The sequence below is a fragment of the Salmo salar genome, chromosome ssa14, assembly GCF_905237065.1.
Source record: "Salmo salar chromosome ssa14, Ssal_v3.1, whole genome shotgun sequence".
NCBI lineage: Eukaryota > Metazoa > Chordata > Actinopteri > Salmoniformes > Salmonidae > Salmo > Salmo salar.
This window is the reverse complement of record NC_059455.1, coordinates 56123011-56148874: the sequence shown is the minus strand read 5'-3', so window position 1 is coordinate 56148874 and position 25864 is coordinate 56123011. Positions and strand designations below refer to the sequence as shown.

Below are 25864 nucleotides of genomic sequence, written 5' to 3'. Positions count from 1 at the left end.
CTAATCCAGAGTAGTGATCGATTAATGATCTGTTGTCAGTAGAGTAGGCCTGGGCTATCGTCGCAGTGAAGATTTTGCTAATTTCTCCAGTCATATAAAGTGTAGTAGAATTGCATGAAATGTTTATCAAAGGACACATTTTTCCTGTGCAAAGGAAACATCTCTGATATAGCATATAAATCTATGTCACTATGTGCTTATTAATAATAGCCTAAATGATCAAAATCAAATTTACTCATAACATTTGGAATAGTAGGCTTAGATTTGTCTGTAAATGTGATGATGGAGGCATGCAATCCTTTTGTTATAAAGGTGCATTTTTATGCTGAGAAATAGCTTTCCCAAAACTTAACTCACGTGACACATTCTAATTGCTTGACTACAAGTGTCTACAGTAGCTAGCTAATTTTGGCTAACTTAGTGTTGTTGTTAACACCTGTTTAGCATAAAAGCTAAACTAAATCCAAAATCGATCAGACTTGACTTACCAGTGATGAAATTATCGTAGCAGACCCACTACTGACAGCTGTCTGGTTTCAAAAAGGTTTCTTCGCTTTTGACAGTTATTGAGTCAGCGCTTCTAGTGATAAGACTCCTTGAAAACCCCCACTTCTCCTTTATATGGTTCTTTTCACACCCCCACTTTTCCTGAGAGATGCACTCCACTAAGAGATGACATATCAGTAGGTGGCAGCATAGAGACCTGAGGGATGACTGCTCTGAGAGATGACATTGCAGCTGGACCCTATTGCATCAACCGGATGTTCAGGTTTTCAGGGGAAATGGAAAGAGAGCCTGTGACGTGACTTCCGCTTTTGGACATAAACAAGATGACACTCCATCTTAACTCCTTCTCCACATTTACTCGATTGGTTGAACAGTGTAGTAGAAAACCTCCTAAGACAGCGTTTTTGTTAGTTTTTTTTCTCTCTTCTCGTCAAGACCAGTACACTGAACATGCCCTCCAAGAGCCACCCATGGCTGCACCCCTGCCCAGCCATGAAAAATCCAGGAATTTATTTAAATTGAATGATTTCCTTATAAGAACTGTAACTCAGTAAATTATTTGAAATGATTGTTTTTTTAAGTATAGTTTCAGGGTTTTCATTTACGCCTGCTATGTTAGCTTAGCCGGTTGGTAAACGCCATGTGCACACCAGTCTCACTCGTTTTGCAGACGGTTGTCATAGGCAGGTGGAATGCCCATCAGGTGTGCCTCATCATCTGGAACCCGTGAGAGACTGGCTGGCTGTGTGTGTGGTTGGCTGTTTGGAGGTTGCCTGCCTGCCTTCCACACCATCTGGTGTCAGAAGTTATTGAATGGTGCTCACTGTAGCCTCGCCCAATAATCAGATCAGCCACAAAGTCAGTTAACTATAACCTATGGGCAGCTGCTTTGAGAGTAATGGTTGTTGGCATACTTTTGAGCTGTTAACATTGAAACCAACCATGATTGGAGATGGATATGATTTGTGCTGTCTGCTTTCTTAGCACTCATTCAACACAGTCTGGTGGATCGGCATGTTTTCCGAAGAACAGGATGTCTGCTTATAAGACTATGGGAATCAAGAGGCCATGTCATTAGGTTATTAGGGTCCACCTTATTCTATCAGTTTAACATCAAATCTTAAAGCTGCAACGTTTTGGGCGACCTGACCAAATTCGCATAGAAATGTGAGTTATAGTGCTGTCGTTCTCATCGAAAGCAAATCTAAGAAGCGGTAGATCTGTTCTATGTGTGCTATTTTTATACTTCCCATTCTTAAGTTTAATTTTTGCCTTTTTATTTACACCTTCAAACAGCTGAAAATACAGTATTTTTGGTTATGGAAAATATATTTCACAAATGTATTTCTCTACACTATAATTGCTTGTCTTGTAACAACTGAATTAGGCTATTAGAATTTTAGCAACCATGAAATGGTGGAGCGATATCTGCATAGTTCAACTTTAATCTGTATTTGGTGTCTTAATTGAGGCCTGGTAGATAAATTATGAATAGGTAAATAAAATTGCCTAGTTCCTCCAAAGGACACTGTTGTGTTTTTAGGGGGAAAAAATAATACATTTTGCACACACCAAATGACGTGTGTTAATGTGGCTTGAGAGAGGAGCCAAAGGTAGGATACAGCTGCCGATAGCTCTTGATCATGACTCTCAGTTCCATTACTTTACACGTAAGAGCCATTGGACAAAGGCGTCTTCTGTACAAGGGAGTTTTGTTAAGAGGCCCGACGCTCGGTCTGAACATTAACACGCATTGCTTGTGGTATGGTTTTGGATGCATAAGGACCTTTTATATCAGCAAGAATAAAATGACATAAAGGTTAACTTGATATACACCTTTCTAGGATTAGTGTTCCCACAGGGCCAAATCTCCATGTTACAGCAAGGGTGTACGGAAGACCGAGGGACCAGCTGTGCTCATTAGCTATCTAGCATGCTCTGAACACCTGTGGCCGCCAGAAGGTGTCACTGAAAAATACTGTTGGCTGCAACTGTGATAAAGCTGGTTAAACATTTGTGAAGTTATTTTGATGTGATATGAAAGTAAGCGGCTTTATGTTTCTAGAATCGTATTGCAATTGAGAATCGATCCACATGTGGATGGAATATTTGGCTGTTTTGGATGCCAGAGCCAGTCCACCAAAGTATTCACACCCCTTTTTTTCCCCCCACATATAGTTTTTACAGCCTGAATTTAAATGGATGAAATTAAAATGTTGTGTCACTGGCCTATGCACAATACTCCATAATGTCAAAGTGGAATTATGTTTGAAGACATTTTTTACAAATGTAAAAATGAAAAGCTAAAATGTCAATATATATTCAACCACTTTGTTATGGAAAGCCTAAATAAGTTTAGGAGTAAACATTTGATTAATGAGTCACATAATAAGTTGCATGGACTCACTCCGTGTGCAACAATAGTGTTTAACATGAACATTATAAGGTCCCTCAGTCGCAGTGAATTTCAAACACAGATTCAACCACAAAGACCAGGGAGGTTTTCCAATGCCTTGCAAAGAAGGGCACCTTGGTAGATGAGTCTTTTTTTTTTCCTTTTTTTTTCTTTTTTTTAAAGCATACGTTGACTATCCCTTTGAGAATGGTGAAGTAATTAAGTATGCTGTTGGATGGTGCAGCAATACACCCAGTCACTACAAAGATACAGGCGTCCTCCTTAACTCGGTTGCCAGAAAGGACGGAGACCGCTCAGGGATTTCAACATGAGGCCAAATGGTGACTTTAAAACAGGAACAGAGTTTAGTGGCTATGATAGGAGAACTGAGGATGGATCAACAACATTGTAGTTATTCCACAATACTAACCTAAATGAAAGTGAAAAGAAGGAAGCCTGTACAGAAATTATATTCCAAAATATGCAACCTGTTTGCAATAAGGCACTAAAGTAAAACTGCAAATCCAACACATCACTGAGTACCACTCTTCATATTTTCAAGCATGGTGGTGGCTGCGTCATGTTATGGGTATGCTTGTCATCGGCAAGGACTAGGGAGTGTTTTTAGGATTTAAAAAAAACAGAATAGAGCTAAGTACAGGCGAAAACCTGGTTGTCTGCTTTCCAACAGACACTGGGAGACACATTCACTTTTTCAGCAGGACCATAACCTAAAACACAAAGCCAAATATACACTGGAGTTGCTTACCAAGACGACATTGAATGTTCCTGATTTGACTAGTTAGTTTAGTTTTGGCTTAAATCTTCTTGAAAATATATGGCAAGACTTAAATGGTTGTCTAGCATTGATCAACAATCAGCTTGACAGAGCTTGAAGAATTTTTGTAAATAATAATTTGCAAATATTATACAATCCAGGTGTGCAAAGCTCTTAGACTTACCCAGAAAGACTCGCAGCTGTAATCGTGATTCTAACATGTATTGATTGACTCAGGGGTGTGAATACTTAAGTAAATTTGATATTTCTGTATTTCATTTTCAATACATTTGAACACATTTCTAAAAACACCATGTTTTCACTTGCCATTATAGGGTATTGTATGTAAATGGGTGAGGAAAAAAATATATAAAATCTAATTTGAATTCAAGCTGTAACACAAAGTGGAATAAGTCAAGGGGTATGAATACTTTCTGAAGGCACTGTAAGGCCCTTGGAGCTAAAGGAGTAATGGTAGGCTCCTTCAGAGTACATCTTGGGCAAAGCTGCCGAGTGCCTGTACCTGGCTGAAAACAACTGGCAGACTCACTATGATGAAAGCCTACAGCTTTCACATGGTGTTTTATATGTGTAAGCCAACAGAGCCCAGGATCCAGAGCTCTGTGGGTAGACTTGTAGGCTAACTATAAAGGGAAGGGGAGGAGAAAGAAGAGGCAGTTAGCCGTCCACACCTCCATTGCTGCCCACTCTTGTACACTTCGTTGTTTCTTGGTAGGTTTAGGTTCAGTAGTTGTGCAGTCAGTGTATAAGTTAAGGTTTGAGCGTATAGGCTATTTCTGTTCCTGGCTGACACTATTCATTTTCCAACATACTATTAGACCATCTTCCTTTGATCTTTCCACAGGTAAGCTAAGCTAGACCCTTGATGAGATCGGTATGTGTTTTTGTCTGTTTTTCCTTTTTGTATGTAACATTTCAAATTACAATACAAACATAAGACATCACTACCTGTATTTTTTTCTGAATAAACATAAAATAGCATTAAAACTGAAAAAATGAAATATTTATTTTCAAAAGTTAAAGTTCCTTAAAGAAAATAACAAAAAAAGATGAAAAAAGGCCAGGGGTTACAGTTGTATAAACTTATGATAGAGTTGTAAGAATAGTGTTTTTTTTTTGTAATTGACTAATTCTGGAGATTTAATTAGATATTGGATTTCAAATATTTGTTTTTCTGTATATACAATTTACCAGCGAGAATTAAGAAATTAATGACTAATTCAGTGGTTTTGTTTTCATTTGAATAAAAACATTTTACATCTGTCATTGTAAATACACAGGTCTTATTGATTAAATAAAAATTGTAAATACTTGCTCCAAAATAACTTCAGAGTCACACACATAAAAGGTGTATAATAGTTTCTCCTTTATCACAGAAAAGGCTTATGTCCTCTAAATCCATGAATTTAAACAAGTTATTGCAAGGATATATTTTGTGCAGGATTTTAAAGTGAATTTCTTTTTACTTTATTTGACCTACAAAATGGGTGAGGGAGCAACCAAGCTTTCTTCCATTCAATTTCAGTAATATCCAGAATAATTTCCCTCTAGGAGATCTTGTTCTTGGAGTGAAAAAGTTATCTTATGAATGTATTACATTTCCTATCCAGCAGGGGGAAACCTTATAACAAGTTGTGCATCTATCATGACATGTTTGCCAAAACACAAATGAGATTTCATTAATTAAGTCCTGAAGATATTGCTTTCCATATAGAATAAAATTATTTTATAATGTATTGGGAAGTTATGTTTCTAAGAACTTTCTATAAGAGTATATTTCCTTCTTTTTCAAATAGTTTTTCCACAGAAGTGGCTTGTTTGGGGAGAAGTTGTGGACATAGTTTCCAGGCTAAAAGGGCTTGTTCATGAAATTTGGACAGTGACAGGTAATTTTGCTGGAGAATAATTGCACTTCCACAAAAATTGAAGACCACCCAATTTCATAAAATATGACAGGGAATGAAGTACCATATAGATTCCGATCTAAGCATACATCTTTTTATCCAGTTTACTTTAAAGGTATTGTTGATGTCAATGAAATCTAGTACTTCAAGCCCACCATCAGCTCTTTGGTTTGATATTACAAACTTCTTAAGTTTGCGTTTATTTTTCCATATAAAGTTTTTGTTGATATCCTTGCTGGTTTGATCAGCTACAAATAGGGATAGCAGGGTAGACAAAACGTGACAGACCCTCTTCTTTGGACAATAAAACCCTTCCAATAATAGAGGTCACTTTGGAGCCAGTTATTAAAGATGGATTTTTTTCTTTAATCTCTGAGAGAAATTGAGATGTTGATGGACAATATGGTTTTTCACCATGTACACCCCTAAATATTTCACATTATCTTTCACTGCAACATTCTCAACAGATTTGAGTAATTTGAGTCATGCAGGGACAATATTTCGCATTATTTAAGATCCAGACCAGAAGTAGAAGAGAATGATTTGATAATATTAAGTGCAAAAGCAACTTATCCTTGTCTTTTAGAAACAGCTGTATCGTCTGCTAATGTATCTTAATTTATTTTCAAAATATTGAAATTCCTTTTAATTCAGGGTTGTTTAAAATGTTAATAGATATAGTAATTCTACAACTAAAATAAGTGCTGAAATAGGGCAACCCTGCCGTACACTATGGTGAATATTAAATATTTTAGATGTGTTACGATTAATCATAATAGAACTATTAATATCTTTATAAAACATTGATAAGAGACAGTTAGTCCCGTTACCAAGTGTACAACAAATGTATTAGGAATTTGTGTTCAATTGTATCAAATACTTTAGAAAAGTCGAGGAATAAAATAATAGCCTCTGAGTCAACTGAATCAGCGTAATCAATCAAGTCTAAAACTAACCTAATGTTACAGCTGATGTGGCGACCTTTCATGAAACCAGTTTGGGTTTCATTAATAAGGTGGTTTAGGCCCATTAAGTCTATTAGTATATGCTAAAGTTATCCATTTCTAACCTGTATTTAATAATTTAATGGGTCTCCAATTACCTATGAAAGGGGGATCTTTATCAGGATTTGGTATTAAGGAAATAACCCCTTGTTTCATGGTAGTAATCATCTCACCCTTAGCTAGGCATTCTTGGAACATGTTGAATACTGGTCACTCTAAATGTTCCCAAAAGGGTAAATAAAATTCCACAGAAAAACCATCTGTTCCAGGTGCTTTGCCCTTCATAGATTTAAGAGCATCTCTAATCAATACAATCAAACTCCTCTTCACATATGGACTTGAACTCATCAGAAATCATTGGAACATGACCATGGACATGTTTTATAAAATGTTCACATTCAATCCCATTAAAATTTGATTTATACAGATTTTCATAGAAAGAATACACAAAGTTAGAGATTCTTTGGGTCTTTACACAAGGTATTGCCAATATTTAAGGGGCGGGAGGTAGCCTAGTGGTTAGAGCGTTGGACTTGTAACCGAAAGGTAGGTTGCGAGATCGAATCACCGAGCTGACAAGGTAAAAATTTGTCGTTCTGCCCCTGAACAAGGCAGTTAACCCACTAGTTAACCCACTAGGCCGTCATTGAAAATAAAAATGTGTTCTTAACTGACTTGCCTAGTTAAATAAAGGTAAAATAAAAATCAAGGCAGAAAGAGATTTTATCTTATAGTTCCTTTTTTTAAGAGCAAAAAATAGCTTGTGTTTTTCTCACCCTCCTCAACCCATTTTGCTCTAGATCTAATAAAGGCCCCTTTAGCTAAATAAATGTACATTTGATCTAGTTCTAATTGAGATGTATTCAAATCTGTTTCTTCTTCTGCTGAAAGGGTATCCTTTTTTCTAAGAAAACATTCAATTTATTCATAAGCTCATCTTTAAAACATTTTTGCTTCTTTAGTTCCTTACTGCGTGTAATGGCGTCTAGATCTTACCTTGAATTTTAATATTTCCCAGTTACTTCCATGCTTTGGTTCTAAATCATTTGAGTTAAACAAGTCTATGGTCAAGTTATTTATGCTCTTGTTAAAGACTGAATCATTTAGGAGTGAATTATTAAGTTTCCAGTATCCTCGAATGCCACTGGATTTTTCAGAACATTCTAACTTCAATGATATCATTTTATGATCAGTCACATGAGCATGTTTATGATTAACTTCTTGTACATACTGTAAAAGTGGGGGAGAAATGAAAAACAGATCAATTCTGGATCTGATTCGTCATTGACCTATTACACCAGGTGTATGATTTAAGTTCGTATTAAAGAAGCGTCATGTATTGATCACTGTCAGTTTACTGCAAAATTAGATGTCACTATTCTGAGATCTTTGAGCTATTCTAGGTGGAAATCTAAAGAGTTATCAGGTGTTTCATTAGTCTCCAGCTATTATAAGCCATGCATTTGTATACTTGTTTTGCAGCTCAGTAAGCTTATCAGCAAGATCCAAAAAGAAAGTCTGTTTTGAGGAGGAAGAGTTGTACCCATGTACAGTTGAAGTCGGAAGTTTACATACACCTTAGCCAAATGCATTTAAACTCAGTTTTTCACAATTGCTGATAGGTAATTTTGACTAGGATTAAATGTCTTAGGTCAGTTAGGATCACCACTTTATTTTAAGAATGTGAAATGTCAGAACAATAGTGAAGAGTGATTTATTTCAGCTTTTATTTCTTTCATCACATTCCCAGTGGGTCAGAAGTTTACGTACACTCAATTAGTATTTGGTTGCCTTTAAATTGTTTCACTTGGGTCAAACGTTGCGGGTAGCCTTCCACAACCTTCCCACAATAAGTTGGGTGAATTTTGGCCCATTCCTCCTGACAGAGCTGGTGTAACAGAGCTGGAGTCAGGTTTGTAGGCCTCCTTGCTCGCGCACACTTTTTCAGTTCTGCCAACAAGGTTTCTATAGGATTGAGGTCAGGGCTTTGTGATGGCCACTCCAATACCTTGACTTTGTTGTCCTTAAGCCATTTTGCCACAACTTTGGAAGTATGCTTGGGGTCATTGTCCATTTGGAAGACTCATTTGCGACAAAACTTTAACTTCCTGACTGATGTCTTGAGATGTTGGCTTCAATATATCCACAATTTTCCTTCATCACGATGCCATCTATTTTGTGAAATGCACCAGTCCTTCCTGCAGCAAAGCACCCCGACAACATAATACTGCCACCCCCGTGCTTCATAGTTGGAATGGTGTTCTTCGGCTTGCAAGCGTCCCCCTTTTCCCTCCAAACACAACGATGGGTGTTATGGCCAAACAGTTCTATTTTTGTTTCATCAGACCCGAGGACATTTCTCCAAAAAGTAAGATCTTTGTCCCCATGTGCAGTAAACCGTAGTCTGGCTTTTTCATGGCGGTTTTGGAGCAGTGGCTTCTTCCTTGCTGAGCGGCCTCTCAGGTTATGTCGATATAGGACTTGTTTTTACTGTGGATATAGATACCTTTGTACCTGTTTCCTCCAGCATCTTCACAAGGTCCTTTGCTGTTGTTCTGGGATTGATTTGCACTTTTGGCACCAAAGTACGTTCATCTCTAGGAGACAGAACGCATCTCCTTCCTGAGCGGTATGACGGCTGCGTGGTCCCATGGTGTTTATACTTGCGTACTATTGTTTGTACAGATGAACGTGGTACCTTCAGGCATTTGGAAATTGTTCCCAAGGATGAACCAGACTTGTGGACGTATACGATTATTTTTCTGAGGTCTTGGCTGATTTCTTTTCATTTTCCCATGATGTCAAGCAAAGAGACACTGAGTTTGAAGGTAGGCCTTGAAATACATCCACAGGTACACCTCCAATTGACTCAAATGATGTCAATTAGCCTATCAGAAGCTTCTAAAGTCATGACATAATTTTCTGGAATTTTCCAAGCTGTTTAAAAGCACAGTCAACTTAGTGTATGTAAACTTCTGACCTACTAGAATTGTGATACAGTAAATTATAAGTGAAATAATTTGTCTGCAAACAACTGTTGGAAAAATGACTTGTCATGCACAAACGACTTGCCAAAACTAAAGTTTGTTAACAAGAAATTTGTGGAGTGGTTGAAAAACGAGTTTTAATGACTCCAACCTAAGTGTATGTAAAGTTCCGACTTCAACTGTACATTACATATAATAAAACAAGCATTATCTAGTTTTGAGATTAATCTAACCCATCTCCCATCTTTGGACATATAAGACTCTGAAATATCACCTCTAAACTTATAAAGCAGTATCATAGTACCAGCTGAGTGGTTAGACCCGTGACTTTAAACAGTATTTCCCCATTGTGATTTCCAAAAACTAGAATCTGAATCACAATTCTCCTGTAGTAGAACGAAATCCGCATTAGTGTTTACAAAATAAAAAGTGATTTTCTTTTAATTATGTTTCGTAAACCCTTGGCATTAGAGAGACAATATTTAGTGCATTGAATTCAAAACGTTGCATAACCTGACAAAAATAAAATAAGACAAATACAGTTTAGTGAAAAGAATAACTAGTTGAACTAGTAAGCTAGGTAGCTAATAAGGAAACCTGAGCTTAGAGAAAGAACTGGTCTACCCTAAACCGAGGTAGTTATGATCAATATGATGAACCTGTATTCATTTACGAACCTGACGATATAAAACGGGGTGAATGTAAAAATGTCAGTCGACTTATTAACTCAGTCATTTAGCGAACTCTTAATGTTTTCACTTGACTTAGAAAGAATAGGACATCAATTTTAACTTAGTGTAGCTATATACCTGAGCAGTGTCTTCAAAACATTCAGCACTCTCATGACATTCACTTGATGTCCTGACAATCGATCTTCTTTCCATCGATAAATGCAAAAGGATCACTGAAAGATGCTCTCTTTTAGCTTTTTTTTTTAACCATTGGCCAAAGTTTTTCCATTGCAACAGCATCTCCTGGAGTGAGAGCCTCCTTGATGCATAGTTTATTCTCCACAAGAAACCTGGACTTCTTTCCATACGACATCTCTGTAGATTCATTGTTTTATTTTATTTACCTTTATTTAACTAAGCAAGTCAGTTAAGAACAAATTCTTATTTTCAATGACGACCTGGTGGGTTAACTGCCTGTTCAGGGGCAGAATGACAGATTTGTGCCTTGTCAGCTCGGGGATTCGATCTTGCAACCTTCCGGTTACTAGTCCAACGCTCTAACCATTAGGCTACCTGCCGCCCCACATTGTGAACCACATGATGGTTGTCTGCGGAGATCCATCATCTCTTCGCTTTCCCAGGCGGTGCACCACGTCGATGACATCCGGGAGCTTGTCTCGAATCCTGGGTACTACTTTCCTGAGGATGTCAATGGTAACGCTCCGTATGCTCTCCCAGTCCTCTTCTCGCATCCCATGCAGTTTCAGGTTCCATCTCCGGCTGTGGCGCTGGACTTCGATGATATTCTGTCGCATTTGGAGATTCACCTGTTGCAGTTTCTGTATTTCAGCTTCCATGGTCAAATTTTTTTCTCGCTTTGGGTTGACACCTGGTTGAGAAGTTGCTGCACAGTGGCTGAGGGAGACTATTGATTTGGAGGTAGTCTCTGTTTTTTTGTTTTTTTCAATGATGGCCAGTTTCTCAAAGATGGCTTTGAGAATGTCAGGGTTGGTAGAACCATTTTCGACTGCTCTGTATTTGGCTGGAGGGCTCTTACCCTGCGTAGGTGGCATTAGTGAGAATAAGGAGTATTTTGCCTTGAGTTCTGGAAAGTCTTCACGTGGGCTGCATGCTTCTGTCTCGCTGCTAGCATCTGAGGTGATAAGTATCTTTTCAGCCATGCCTTGCCCTTTTCGGTTTCTTCTGCCCATGTAGTCGTGTGATCACCGTGTTTTCCAATCACCTTGTTACTTCATATAGACAAGGGTCAGTTTACCCCCCAAAAAATATGAAATCCTCGAGTATTGATCATAATCTTCCTGGTTTACCGAGACCTACGTTCAAATACACCCGCTCAAAGTGGCGCCATCTTGGACTCCCTCCTCTTATTAGCATGGTCTGTGTTACCATGGAGATGTGGCAACAACATGGGTGATGTTGGCATGGAAACGACACATAGGAGCGAGTGATAAGACACTGGGGGATGCGCCATCACAGACAATCCCACTCTACTACACCGTGTTTCTGGGAGTAGGGCGAAGTTGCCCCTAAATGCTGATCTTGGGTAATTTCCCCCTTGAGGCCTAATGGTTAAGTTCAGGATTGGGGAAAGGCAAGCTTATCCTAGATCTGTACGTAGGGGAAAATTTATCCCGGAGCACTTTATTGCAGGGTCATTCTCTGACCCTGACACAGTGCTATGAACCAGGACAGCCTCACTTTTTAGTTTCCCCTTTAGACCTAGTCATCTTTTTTTTCAATTTGAGGTCATAGAGATCCTATAATAAATGTTCTACATGTAATTCTATGTTTAAGGTCTACAATATGTGAAGAACACATCCTATTTAACTCAGGCCAATAATACTGTTTATTATATTCTTCTTTACGCATGATTTTGATTTGATGTTTTCTGAGAGATGACTCATGACACTGAGTGGATGTCATGTCTTTTGTGTGGGTGTCAGAGTAGGTCGTTTACGGCTCGTCTGAGTGGTGGTAGTGTGTGGTTTTGTGACATGATTACCGGAGTAGTTTCTGACGAGGCTGTCGTGAAAGTGCTTTGGTAGAATTGGCGTAGTGTGTCTGGCACACCCCTACTCTACTCTCATCCAAAGCTTGTGTTTGTCAGTTAGGATAATTCAATGCCTTAACATGGTAAATGTCACCACAAAACTCTGTAGCCTTTAGTGTCAATAGCTCTGGGGAGGAAAAAAAACTAGGCTAATCATGACTCCTATTTCATCACCTCCTTATGTGGGATCCCACAATACCCTCACAGCCTTTTTATATCCCCCTTGAGCCCCCTGCCTTTCGCCACATTATCTACTACTTCCTATCTACAGTTTGATTTTGCTCTTGTTCTCACTCCGTCACACTCACTCTCTCTTGATCCCTTTCTTTCCTTCTCCTCCCCCACAACCTCTTTCATAAGTGTTTTTATATTGAGTACTGGCACCCTCTCTCTCTCCCTCTAGGAGATGTTGGGGCCCAGGCCCTGTTCTCAGTGCCACGGAGGCCTGGCTTTGGCACCATGGGGAAGCCTATCAAGCTACTGGCCAACTGCTTCCAGGTGGATATCCCCAAGATGGACGTCTACCTCTATGAAGTAGACATCAAGCCCGAGAAGTGCCCGCGTCGCGTCAACAGGTAAACAGCTGCCCGACGCGCTGGATCAAACCCACAAACCTATCATGTGTCAGCATCAATATTCTCAAACCAACACAAACTGGCAGCAGATCTTTCATGTGATCTCATGAACTGTACTCTGCATCACTTTACCCACTTAAAAGACCAGGGTTATGGAGCAGTGTTGGATAGTTGATATATTTGTCTCTCTGGTGCCCCTGTAGGGAGGTGGTGGACTCCATGGTGAAGCACTTCAAGGTGACCATCTTTGGGGACCGAAGGCCAGTCTACGATGGGAAGAGGAGCCTCTACACAGCCAACCCCCTACCAGTTGCCACAGCGGGGGTGAGTTGCGGGCGCGCACACAAGATACACATGATAACATTTCTAGTGTAATTTACAATGTTGAATGTCAGATGGGTGTGCTAGTGATACATTGAGTTGCCGTAGCTTGAGCTCATATATATATTTCTCTCCTCAGGTGGATCTGGATGTCACCCTGCCAGGGGAGGGGGGTAAGGATCGCCCCTTCAAAGTGTCCATCAAGTTTGTGTCGCTAGTCAGCTGGCACCTGCTGCACGAGGTCCTGATGGGGCGCACCATGCCTGAGCCCTTGGAGCTGGACAAGCCCATCAGCACCAACCCTGTACACGCTGTGGATGTGGTGCTGCGACACCTGCCTTCCATGAAGTGAGTGACTGCTGCCGCCCTAGTGGATAGCAATGGCATACAGATTTATCTATGGTCTGAGGGCCTAGGCGTGTCCACGTCCTGCAGAACTGCTATAAAAAGCTCTATGCTGTGTTTTTTTTTTTAGATGTGGAACAAGCTATTCTGTTTGGTGTGCAGTTTAAGAGTATATATGTATTTATATACCCTTATAGTCCTGAATATACTAGTAGTCTACAATGTATATATTATATATCTATAGTATAGATTATTTCGAAGCTATATCTTAAATAAAACATGATTAGTAGAGTAATTCAATTCATTTTCTGTCTGTGAAAGATGACCCTCTCTTTCTTCTCCCCAGGTACACCCCAGTGGGGCGCTCCTTCTTCTCCTCCCCAGAGGGTTACGACCACCCCCTGGGCGGGGGTAGGGAGGTGTGGTTCGGCTTCCACCAGTCGGTGCGGCCCGCCATGTGGAAGATGATGCTCAACATTGACGGTGAGGGCCTTTTCCCTTGATTGTAAGGAACATGGACAATGATTAAAAATATATATTCTTCACTGTTGGGAGGGACTTGTTTCCTTCCATGTTGTCTGGATGATGATGTAGTAGCTGTGTAGCGTCTGTCAGTCTGTGATGTCTCAATCAATCAAATGTATTTCTAAAGCCCTTTTTACATCAGCAGTTGTCACAAAGTGCTTATACAGAAACCAGATCTAAAACCCCAGCGAGCAAGCATTGCAGATGTAGAAGCACGGTGGCTAGGAAAAACACCCTAGAAAGGCAGGAACCTAGGAAGAAACCTAGAGAGGAACCAGGCTGTGAGGGGTGGAGATTATAGGAGTACATGGCCATTAAGTCCAGATCGTTCTTCAAGATGTTCATAGATGGCTAGCAGGGTCAAATAATAATCACAGTGGTTGTAGAGGGTGCAACAGGTCAGAACCGAAGGAGTAAATGTCAGTTGGCTTTTCATAGCTGAACATTCAGAGGTTGAGACAGCAGGACAACAGGTCAGGGTTCCATAACCGCAGGCAGAACAGCAGAAACTATTAGCAGCACGGGAACAGCCAGGAGTCATCAGGCCAGGTTGTCCTGAGGCATGGTCCTAGGGCTCAGTTCTTCCAGGAGAGGAGAGACACAGACACTGTCTTGATGGGGAAAACTGAGCTGACTACAATGACTTTGCCATGGGCAGACTCCACTAAGCTGGCAATGACTAGGGTTTTAAATTTGTCAGAGCTAATGGTGGGAGGCTTCGGCGGCTCAGACCCCGTAACTGGTGGAAGACAGACCTGAGAATGCTCGGGCTCTGACTCCAACTCGCTGCTTAGTGGGGAAAACTGGTTGAAAGTCGCTGTTTGCTGAATGAGCGACACCGGTTAAGCATGCCGACAGCATTTCTTTCCAGAAGCTGTGAAAAAAATGTCCGGCTGCGGGAACTGTGGGGGGGGATTTCACACTACTACCTGTACTTACTGATGGCACAGAATTGCCCTAGCCTAACGATTGCGTCTTGCAACTTGGCTATCCTCACCATAAGGCGATAGTTCTCCTGCATATTATGAGTAGGTCTATAGCGACTGCAATTTTAAGTCATTTTACTGAGCTTTTTCGGCTGGTGGAGGTCTTACAGATCCATGTCCAGATAAAGTGTCCGGGGCGGAAAACTTGGATGAAAAAAGTTGAGTGAGGACAAAACTAAGACGTTAGTAAATTTGTTAAATACAGAGTTTGATTTCATCGTTATTAAAAGTAAAATGTTTGGCTTCTGCCAAGTAGCAACAAACAGCACGGAGGCAGCGTGGAAGTGTCTGAGTTGCATCGTGTTGACTCAGTCATGTCTTTGATTAGTCCAATTGGTATAGAATTCAGCCTATCCCTCACATTTTTTCTTTGGTTGTAAGCTATCAGATTTGGGTTCCTTAGCTACATTGAAGTCCCTGATTTCGAATTGACCTATTCTAACTCTATTTGGATTTGGTTGTAGACTATCATAACTTGGATCCTTCCGCATTGAAGTAACTTATTTTAATTTGACCACTTCTCATCTATAGTATCAGCCACGGCGTTCTACAAGGCCCAGCCAGTGATCCAGTTCATGTGCGAGGTCCTGGACATCCACAACATAGATGAGCAGCCCCGGCCCCTCACTGACTCCCACAGGGTCAAGTTCACCAAAGAGATCAAAGGTATGCAGAGTGACGTCCCCACCACCCCAGGTTCAGGAATGCTAACACTGCTAGACTCCTTGCATCACTGTTGAACTCCAGGGCTAATGTTTTTGTCATTTTAACTTTGTTTTGGTTGTAAGGATATTGGTATTGCAACTCACTACTATTTCTGTATTGCTGAATTGTTTTACTACCTACCAAATTGTACACAGTAGACGACTGTCTGTAATACATGATTTCTGTAATCCATGATGACTTTCAATTGAACATACCACATGAGAATGTGTTTGCATTGGGCATTAGAAGCCCCTCAAACTATATAATTATAGTTGGATAGTTCTTCTCACACATATTCCCCTTCTTCCTTCGTTGTGTCCAGGTCTGAAGGTTGAAGTGACCCACTGTGGGACGATGCGGAGGAAGTACAGAGTGTGTAACGTGACTCGCCGTCCTGCCAGCCACCAGACGTGAGTACCTACACAGAGAGACAGGGATATGTGTAGTTTAACTCTGACGCATTCTCCATTGAGATTAAGTTTATTCCTGGAATAAAAAGCAATCTGTGTCCAGGAAGCCACCCCAAAGAGTTAAACATGAGAACTAGATGAGCACAAAGTCACAAAAACATCAACTCCATGTTTCTCCTCCTCGAACCCCCAGGTTCCCCCTGCAGCTGGAGAATGGTCAGACAGTGGAGCGCACGGTGGCCCAGTACTTCAGAGAGAAGTACAGCCTGCAGCTCAAGTACCCCCACCTCCCCTGCCTACAGGTGGGCCAGGAGCAGAAACACACTTACCTGCCCCTGGAGGTGAGTACTACTGGCTCTTTGTACTTTTAACCAATTATCAACCTCTTTGATTATGTGCATTATTGCTTTGTTTATGGGAGTTTGCTCTCAGCAGCCGTGATCTTAGTCAGCATAAGTAGAGCCCTGAGTTATTGTCTTTCATGTGGTCAGGATCAACTCAGGGACCTAAGCATAAAACTGTACCAGTTCTGCTCTCTCTACTGTATTAAATTACTTTAACTCACATTCCTATGTGTCTCCTTGCAGGTGTGCAACATAGTAGCTGGCCAGCGCTGTATTAAAAAACTCACTGATAACCAGACGTCCACCATGATCAAAGCCACGGCCCGCTCTGCCCCAGACCGACAGGAGGAGATCAGCAGGCTGGTGAGTACTGTCTATAGCACCCTCCAATGACTGGGAGGTATTGTGACTACTGAGTGACATGTCTTTATAATTAATCTTACTAATTAATATAGCACTTTTCCAGATACTCAAAGCACTTACATACTGTAGTAAGAGGGAAACTCATCTCATCCACCACCAATGTGATGCACCTGCTTAAGTTATCATCTCCTCCAAACTAATAATTTATTGTTTTGTTACTACCCCTCCCTCCATCCTACCCCTCTATCCTCCTCTTCTCTCATTTACTCCGACTCTGTATCCAGGTGCGGAGTGCGAACTATGAGGCGGACCCGTTCGTCCAGGAGTTTCAGTTCCGCGTGCGTGACGAGATGGCTCAGGTGACGGGCCGTGTGCTGCCGGCCCCTGGGCTGCAGTACGGCGGCAGGGCAAGCTTGGAACACTTCATGGTACCTACCCTTTAAATCATCATTCATCCGCATGTCTCTGTGATTTAGCTTCCCTGTCTGTCTCTTTCTTGCCCCTGGCTCTTTCATTTAGTCACTTTTGACATTTACGTCATTCAGCAGACGCTCTTATCCAGAGCAATTAGGGTTAAGTGTCTTGCTCAAGAGGACATAGAAAGATTTTTCACCTAGTCAGTTACTGGTCCAACGCTCTTAACTGCTAGGCTACCTGCCGCCAATTGTCAATCTCTACCACCCTCTCTCTTTCACCCACCTCTGTTTTTTGTCTCTGAAAATAATGATTACTACTTTACTTGTGTGAAGGCTATGACGAATGGCATGGCAATGTTTTTAGATTCATTAAATGACCATTTCGAAGAAAATACAAACAACATTTTCTCAATCTTTTAGAACCAATTGGTCTCTCCACCTTTCTGTCTATGTCTGTATGTGTGTGTGGGTGGCAGTCCCAGCAGATGAACCCTGCGGTGTCATTGCAGAACCGCACAGTGGCCACGCCCAGCCACGGCGTGTGGGACATGAGGGGCAAACAGTTCCACACCGGGGTGGAGATCAAGATGTGGGCCATCGCTTGCTTTGCCACACAGAGGCAGTGTCGTGAGGAGATCCTCAAGTGAGTGCTGTCTGTCTTATACATACATACATCATAAACACACACACAGGTCTCTTTTTCAACAGATAAATACTCAATCCAATGCAATAACATTATAATCAACAAAAATATAGCATTATTAGCATATCTATTATGTTATATCAAATTTCTTAGTTTCTTTTGGTTGGTTTCTGCAACACTAACAGTACCAGTCAAAAGTTTGGGCACACCTACTCATTCAAAGGTTTTTCTTTATTTTTACTATTTTCTACATTGTAGAATAATAGTGAAGACAAGCTATGAAATAACACACATGGAATCATGTAGTAACCAAAAAAGTGTTAAATAAAAATATATTTTAGATTCTTCAATGTAGCCACCCTTTGCCTTGATAACAGCTTTGCACACTCTTGGCATTCTCTCAACCAGCTTTGTGAGGAATGCTTTTCCAACCGTCTTGAAGGAGTTCCCACATATGGGGTGGCAGGTAGCCTAGTGTTAGAGCGTTGGACTAGTAACCGGAAGGTTGCAAGTTCGAGTCCCCGAGCTGACAAGGTAAAAATCTGTTGTTCTGCCCCTGAACAAGGCAGTTAACCCACTGTTCCTAGGCCGTCATTGAAAATAAGAATTTGTTCTTAACTGACTTGCCTAGTTAACCTGTTAGGGCTAGGGGGCAGTATTTGCACGTCTGGATAAAAAAAATGTACCCGATTTAATCTGGTTACTAATCCTACCCAGTAACTAGAATATGCATATACTTATTATATATGGATAGAAAACACTCTAAAGTTTCTAAAACTGTTTGAATGGTGTCTGTGAGTATAACAGAACTCATTTGGCAGGCAAAACCCTGAGACATTTTCTGACAGGAAGTGGATACCTGATGTGTTGTATTACCTTTAAACCTATCCCATTGAAAAACACAGGGGCTGAGGAATATTTTGGCACTTCCTATTGCTTCCACTAGATGTCACCAGCCTTTACAAAGTGTTTTGAGTCTTCTGGAGGGAGATCTGACCGAACAAGAGCCATGGAACGATGATGGCCCATTAGACACCTGGCGCGCGAGTTCATGTTGGGTACCCTCGTTCCAATACGTTATAAAAGAGTATGCATTCGTCCACCTTGAATATTATTCATGTTCTGGTTAAAAAAGGCCCTAATGATTTATGCTATACAACGTTTCACATGTTTGAACGAACGTAAATATATTTTTTCCCCTCGTTCATGACGAGAAGTCCGGCTGGCTTAGATCATGTGCTAACAAGACGGAGATTTTTGGACATAAATGATGAGCTTTTTTGAACAAAACTACATTCGTTATGGACCTGTGATACCTGGAAGTGACATCTGATGAAGAGAATCAAAGGTAATGGATTATTTACATAGTATTTTAGATTTTAGATCTCCCCAACATGACGTCTAGTCTGTATCGCAACGCGTATTTGTGATTTCCCAGTAAGGTTATTTTTAAATCTGGCAAGTTAATTGCGTTCAAGAGATGTAAATCTATAATTCTTTAAATGACAATATAATATTTTACCAATGTTTTCTAATTTTAATTATTTAATTTGTGGTGTTGACTTGACTGCCGGTTATTGGAGGGAAACAATTTCCTCAACATCAATGCCATAGTAAAACGCTGTTTTTGGATATAAATATGAACTTGATAGAACTAAAAATGCATGCATTGTCTAACATAATGTCCTAGGAGTGTCATCTGATGGAGATTGTAAAAGGTTAGTGCATCATTTTAGCTGGTTTTATGGTTTTGGTGACCCTGTCTTTGAATTGACAAAACATTACACACAACTCTTGTAAATGTACTGTCCTAACATACTCTAAATTTATGCTTTCGCCGTAAAACCTTTTTGAAATCGTAAAACGTGGTTAGATTAAGGAGATGTTTATCTTTCAAAGGGTGTAAAATAGTTGTATGTTTGAAAAATTTGAATTTTGACATTTATTTGGATTCAAATTTGCCGCTCTTGAAATGCACCTGCTGTTGATGGAGTGCACCACGGGGGGGACGCTAGCGTCCCACCTAGCCCATAGAGGTTAAATAAAGGTGTTTAAAAAATATGCTGAGCTTGTTGGCTGCTTATCCTTCACTCTGTAGTCCAACTCATCCCAAACTATCTCAATTGGGTTTGAGGTTGGGTGATTGTGGAGGCCAGGTCATCTGATGCAGCACTCCATCATCCAGATGGGATGGCATATCGCTGCAAAATGCTGTGGTAGCCATGCTGGTTAAGTGTGCCTTGAATTCTAAATAAATCACTGACAGTGTCACCAGCAAAGCACCATCACACCACCTCCTCTATTCTTCACGGTGGGAACCACACATACAGAGATCATCCGTTCGCCTACTCTACATCTCACAAAGACACGGCAGTTGGAACCAAAAATCTCAAATTTGGACTCATCAGATTTCCACCAGTCTAATGTCCTTTGCTCGTGTTTCTTGGCCCAAGCAAGTCTCTTCTTCTTATTGGTGTCCTTTAGTAGTGGTTTCTTGGCAGAATATTGACCATGAACGCCTGATTCACTCAGTTTTCTCTGAACAATTGATGTTGAGATGTGTCTGTTACTTGAACTCTGAAACATTTATTTGGGCTGAAATCTGAGGTGCAGTTAACTTTATTGAACTTATCCTCTGCGGCAGAGGTAACTCTGGGTTTTTCATGTGGTGGTCCTCATGAGAGCCAGATTCATCCTAGTGCTTGATGGTTTTTGCAACTGCACTTGAAGAAACTTTCAAAGTTCTTGAAATGTAAAGTCATGATGGACTGTCGTTTCTCTTTGCTTATTTGAGCTGTTCTTGCCTTAATAATAATAATAATAATAATACTTGATATTTTACCAAATAGGGCTATCTTCTGTATACCCCCTTGTCACAGCACAACTTATTTGGCTCAAAGCATTAAGAAGGAAAGAAATTCCACAAATTAACTTAAGGCACACCTGTTAATTGAAATGCATTCCAGCTGACTACCTCATGAAGCTGGTTGAGAGAATGCCGAGGGTGGCTACTTTGGATAATCTAAAATATAAATATGTTTGGTTACTGCATGATTCCATGTGTTATTTCATAGTTTTGATGTCTTCACTATTATTCTATGTCAGAAATAGTAAAAATAAAGAAAAACCCTTGAATGAGTAGGTGTCTAAACTTTTGACTGGTACTGTATGTCTCTGTAACTGTCCATAACGTCTCTTTGGGTCTCCTCATCCTCCCTCCCCTTCTCATTCTTGCTCTTTTTCTCATCCTCTCGCTCTCCTTCCCTCCATCTCTACAGGGGTTTTACTGACCAGCTGCGTAAGATCTCTAAGGATGCTGGGATGCCCATCCAGGGCCAGCCATGTTTCTGTAAGTACGCTCAGGGATCAGACAGCGTGGAGCCCATGTTCAGGCACCTGAAGAACACCTACGCTGGCCTGCAGCTCATCATCGTCATCCTACCTGGGAAGACCCCAGTCTATGGTACAGACTAGACACTGTTTCATTTTGTTTTACATTTGATGAATTTGTTTTTTTATTTTATTTTCCAAAAACTCTATTCATATACTATTTATTTGTATGTTATTTCCATAGCCTGAGTATATACAGTTCCAGTCAAAATGTTGTACACACCAGGGTGTTTCTTTATTTTGACTATTTTCTACATTGTAGAATAATAGTGAAGACATCAAAACTATGAATTAACACATGAAATCATGTAGTAACCAAAAACGTGTTAAATCTAAATATATTTTAGATTTGTCACCCTTTGCCTTGATGACAGCTTTGCACACTCTTGGCATTCTCTCAACCAGCTTCATGAGGTAGTCACCTGGAGTGCATTTCAATTAACAGGTGTGCCGCCTTAACCTGTTATGGCTAGGGGGCAGTATTTTCACAGCCGGATAAAAAACGTACCCGATTTAATCTGACTATTACTCCTGCCCAGAAACTAGAATATGCATATAATTATTAGCTTTGGATAGAAAACACTCCAAAGTTTCTAAAACTGTTTGAATGGTGTCTGTGAGTATAACAGAACTCATTTGGCAGGCCAAAACCTGAGAAGATTCCATGCAGGAAGTGCCCTGTCTGACAATTTCTTGCCCTTCTTGATTATCTCTATCCATTACAGGGGATCTCTGCTGTTACGTGACACTTCCTACGGCTCCCATGGGCTCTCAGAAGGCGGCAAAAAGCTGAATCGTGGCTTTGCAGGCTCTGGCTGAAAAAAAAGTAGCGCGTTTGGATAGTGGCTGGTCACAGTACTGTGAGACTCAGGCTCGTGCCCGAGTCGACCCCATGCTTTGTTTTCTTTCGTCTGTTTACCTAAACGCAAATTCCCGGTCGGAATATTATCGCTTTTTTACGAGAAAAATGGCATAAAAATTGATTTTAAACAGCGGTTGACATGCTTTGAAGTACGGTAATGGAATATTTAGAAATCTTTTGTCACGAAATGCGCCATGCTCGTGACCCTTATTTACACTTCGGATAGTGTCTTGAACGCACGAACAAAACGCCGCTATTTGGATATAACAATGGATTATTTTGAACCAAACCAACATTTGTTATTGAAGTAGCAGTCCTGGGAGTGCATTCTGACGAAGAACACCAAAGGTAATCAAACTTTTCTAATAGTAAATCTGACTTTGGTCAGGGCTAAACTTGGTGGGTGTCTAAATAGCTAGCCGTGATGGCTGGGCTATCTACTGAGAATATTGCAAAATGTGCTTTCACCGAAAAGCTATTTTAAAATCGGACACCTCGATTGCACAAAGGAGTTCTGTATCTATAATTCTTAAAATAATTGTTATGTTTTTTGTGAACGTTTATCGTGAGTAATTTAGTAAATTCACCGGAGGTTTGCGGGGGTATGCTAGTTCTGAACGTCACATGCTAATGTAAAAAGCTGGTTTTTGATATAAATATGAACTTGATTGAACAAAACATGCATGTATTGTATAACATAATGTCCTAGGTGTGTCATCTGATGAAGATCATCAAAGGTTAGTGCTGCATTTAGCTGTGGTTTTGTTTTTTGTGACATATGCTAGCTTGAAAAATGGGTGTCTGATTATTTCTGGCTGGGTACTCTGCTGACATAATCTAATGTTTTGCTTTCGCTGTAAAGCCTTTTTGAAATCGGACAGTGTGGTTAGATAAAGGAGAGTCTTGTCTTTAAAATGCTGTGAAATAGTCATATGTTTGCGCCACGCCTATCATTGGATATTGGAGCAGGTGTTCCGCTAGCGGAATGTCTAGATGTAAGAGGTTAAAATCAGTTTTTATGCCATTTTTCTCGTAAAAAAGCGATAATATTCCGACCGGGAATCTGCGTTTAGGTAAAAAGACGAAAGAAAATAAAGCATGGAGTCGACTCGTGCACGCGCCTAAGCCCATTGTCCTCTGATCGGCCACTTGCCAAAAGCGATAATGTGTTTCAGCCTGGGGCTGCCTCTATCATTCAGCTTTTTCCCGGGCTCTGAGAGCCTATGGGAGCCGTAGGAAGTGTCACGTTACAGCAAAGATCCTCAGTCTTCAATAAACAGAGACAAGAAGAACAAGATCTTGTCAGAGAGGGCACTTCCTGTAAGGAATCTTCTCAGGTTTTTGCCTGCCATATGAGTTCTGTTATACTCACAGACACCATTCAAACAGTTTTAGAAACTTTAGGGTGTTTTCTATCTAAAGCCAATAATTATATGCATATTCTTGTTACTGGGCAGGAGTAGTAACCAGATTAAATCGGGTACGTTTTTTATCCGGCCGTGTCAATACTGCCCCCTACCCCCAACAGGTTAACACTGTTTTCTTTTTGGTTACTACATGATTCCATATTTGTTATTTCATAGTTTTGATGTCTTCACTAGTATTCTACAATGTAGAAAATAGTACAAATAAAGAAAAACCCTTGAATTAGTATGTGTTTTCAAACTTCTGACTGGTACTGTATGTACCATGTACAAGATGGTATCAGGTGTAAAATGGTTACCTGTGTCCTACAATATGGCAACAGCTGTAAAATTGTTCCCTCTTTCCCACAGCTGAGGTGAAGCGGGTTGGAGACACCCTCCTGGGCATGGCCACTCAGTGTGTCCAGGTGAAGAACGTGGTGAAGACATCCCCTCAGACCCTCTCCAACCTCTGCCTCAAGATCAACGTCAAACTGGGGGGCATCAACAACATCCTGGTGCCACACCAACGGTAACGCACAGAGTGAAAGAGTGTTTCCACAGGCAGAAAACCCCTATTTGGGTGATTGAAAACACTTATGTGCTATTTAGCAGAGATACATACACTGAGTGTACAAAACATTAAGGATACCTTCCTAATATTGAGTTTCAACCCCCCCCCCCCATTTTCCCTCAGAACAGCCTCAATTTGTTGGGGCATGGACTCTGACACCTACATTTTACCTTGTAAAAGCATTCCACAGGGATGCTGGCCCATGTTGACTCAATGCTTCCCACAGTTGTCAAGTTGGCTGGATGTCCTTTGGGTGGTGGACCATTCTTGATACAAATAAAATGTCACGTGCCGGATACAACAGGTGTAAGCCTTTCAGTGAAATGTTTACTTACAAGCCCTAAGCCAAAAAGTGTTAAAGTATTTACTAAAATAAACTGAAATGAAAAAATAAGAATAATTAAGGAGCAACAATAAAATAACAGTAGCAAGACTTTATACAGCGGGTACCGGTGCGGGGGCACAGGTTAGTCGAGGTAATTAAGGTAATATGTACAGTTGAAGTCGGAAGTGTACATACACTTAGGTTGGAGTCATTAAAACTCAATTTTCAACCACTCCACAAATTTCTTGTCAGTTAGCACATGTACTTCGTGCATGACAGAAGTAATTTTACCAACCATTGTTTACAGACAGATTATTTCACTTATAATTCACTGTATCACAATTCCAGTGGGTCAGAAGTTTACATGCACTAAGTTGACAGTGCCTTTAAACAGCTTGGAAAATTCCAGAAAATGTCATGGCTTTAGATGTTTCTGATAGGCTAATTGACATCATTTGAGTCAATTGGAGGTGTACCTGTGGATGTATTTCAAGGCCTACCTTCAAACTCAGTGCCTCCTTGCTTGGCATCATGGGAAAATGAAAAGAACTCAGCCATGACTTCAGAAAAAATAATTGACATCCACAAGTCTGTTTCATCCTTGGGGGCTATTTCCAAACACCTGAAGGTACCACGTTCATCTGTACAAACAATAGTATGCAGGTATAAACACCGTGGGACCACGCAGCCGTCATACTGCTCAGGAATTAGATGCATTCTGTCTCCTAGAGATGAATGTACTTTGGTGCCAAAAGTGCAAATCAATCCCAGAACAACAGCAAAGGACCTTGTGAAGATGCTGGAGGAAACGGGTACAAAGGTATCTACAGTAAAACGAGTCCTATATCGACATAACCTGAATGGCCGCTCAGCAAGGAGGAAGCCACTGCTCCAAAACCACCATAAAAAAGCCAGACTATAGTTTGCAACTGCACATGGGGACAAAGATCGTACTTTTTGGAGAAATGTCCTCTGGTCTGATGAAACAAAACTCTAACTGTTTGGCCATACTGACCATCGTTATGTGGAAGGAAAAAGGGGAGGCTTGCAAGCCGAAGAATACCATTCCAACCGTGAAGCATGGGGGTGGCAGCATCATGTTGTGGGGGTGCTTTGCTGCAGGAGGGACTGGTGCACTTCACAAAATAGATGGCATCACGAGTAGGGAAAACTATGGATGTATTGAAGCAACATCTCAAGACATCAGTCTGGAAGTTAAAGCTTGGTTGCAAATGGGTCTTCCAAATGGACAATGACCCCAAGCATACTTCCAAAGTTGTGGCAAAATGGCTTAAGGACAACAAAGTCAAGGTATTGGAGTGGCCATCACAAAGCCCTG

At 40.6% G+C, this 25864-nt stretch overlaps 1 protein-coding gene across 2 annotated transcripts in view; it reads left to right on the top strand.

The window, feature by feature from the left end:
• The window catches only part of LOC106569767 (protein argonaute-3), a 42803-nt gene that overhangs the window by 9563 nt on the left and 7376 nt on the right, over nt 1-25864 (top strand). Inside the window, exons 2-13 of one of the 2 annotated variants that reach the window (XM_014141361.2) lie at nt 12742-12913; nt 13117-13237; nt 13374-13582; nt 13926-14062; nt 15622-15756; nt 16118-16205; nt 16399-16546; nt 16793-16912; nt 17197-17340; nt 17838-17971; nt 21250-21434; nt 23999-24158. In XM_014141361.2, the coding sequence (XP_013996836.1) occupies nt 12742-12913; nt 13117-13237; nt 13374-13582; nt 13926-14062; nt 15622-15756; nt 16118-16205; nt 16399-16546; nt 16793-16912; nt 17197-17340; nt 17838-17971; nt 21250-21434; nt 23999-24158 (1753 nt within the window). Of the gene's footprint in view, nt 1-12741; nt 12914-13116; nt 13238-13373; nt 13583-13925; nt 14063-15621; nt 15757-16117; nt 16206-16398; nt 16547-16792; nt 16913-17196; nt 17341-17804; nt 17972-21249; nt 21435-23998; nt 24159-25864 lie in introns of both variants that reach the window. The other variant, XM_014141360.2, reaches the window with a different exon arrangement.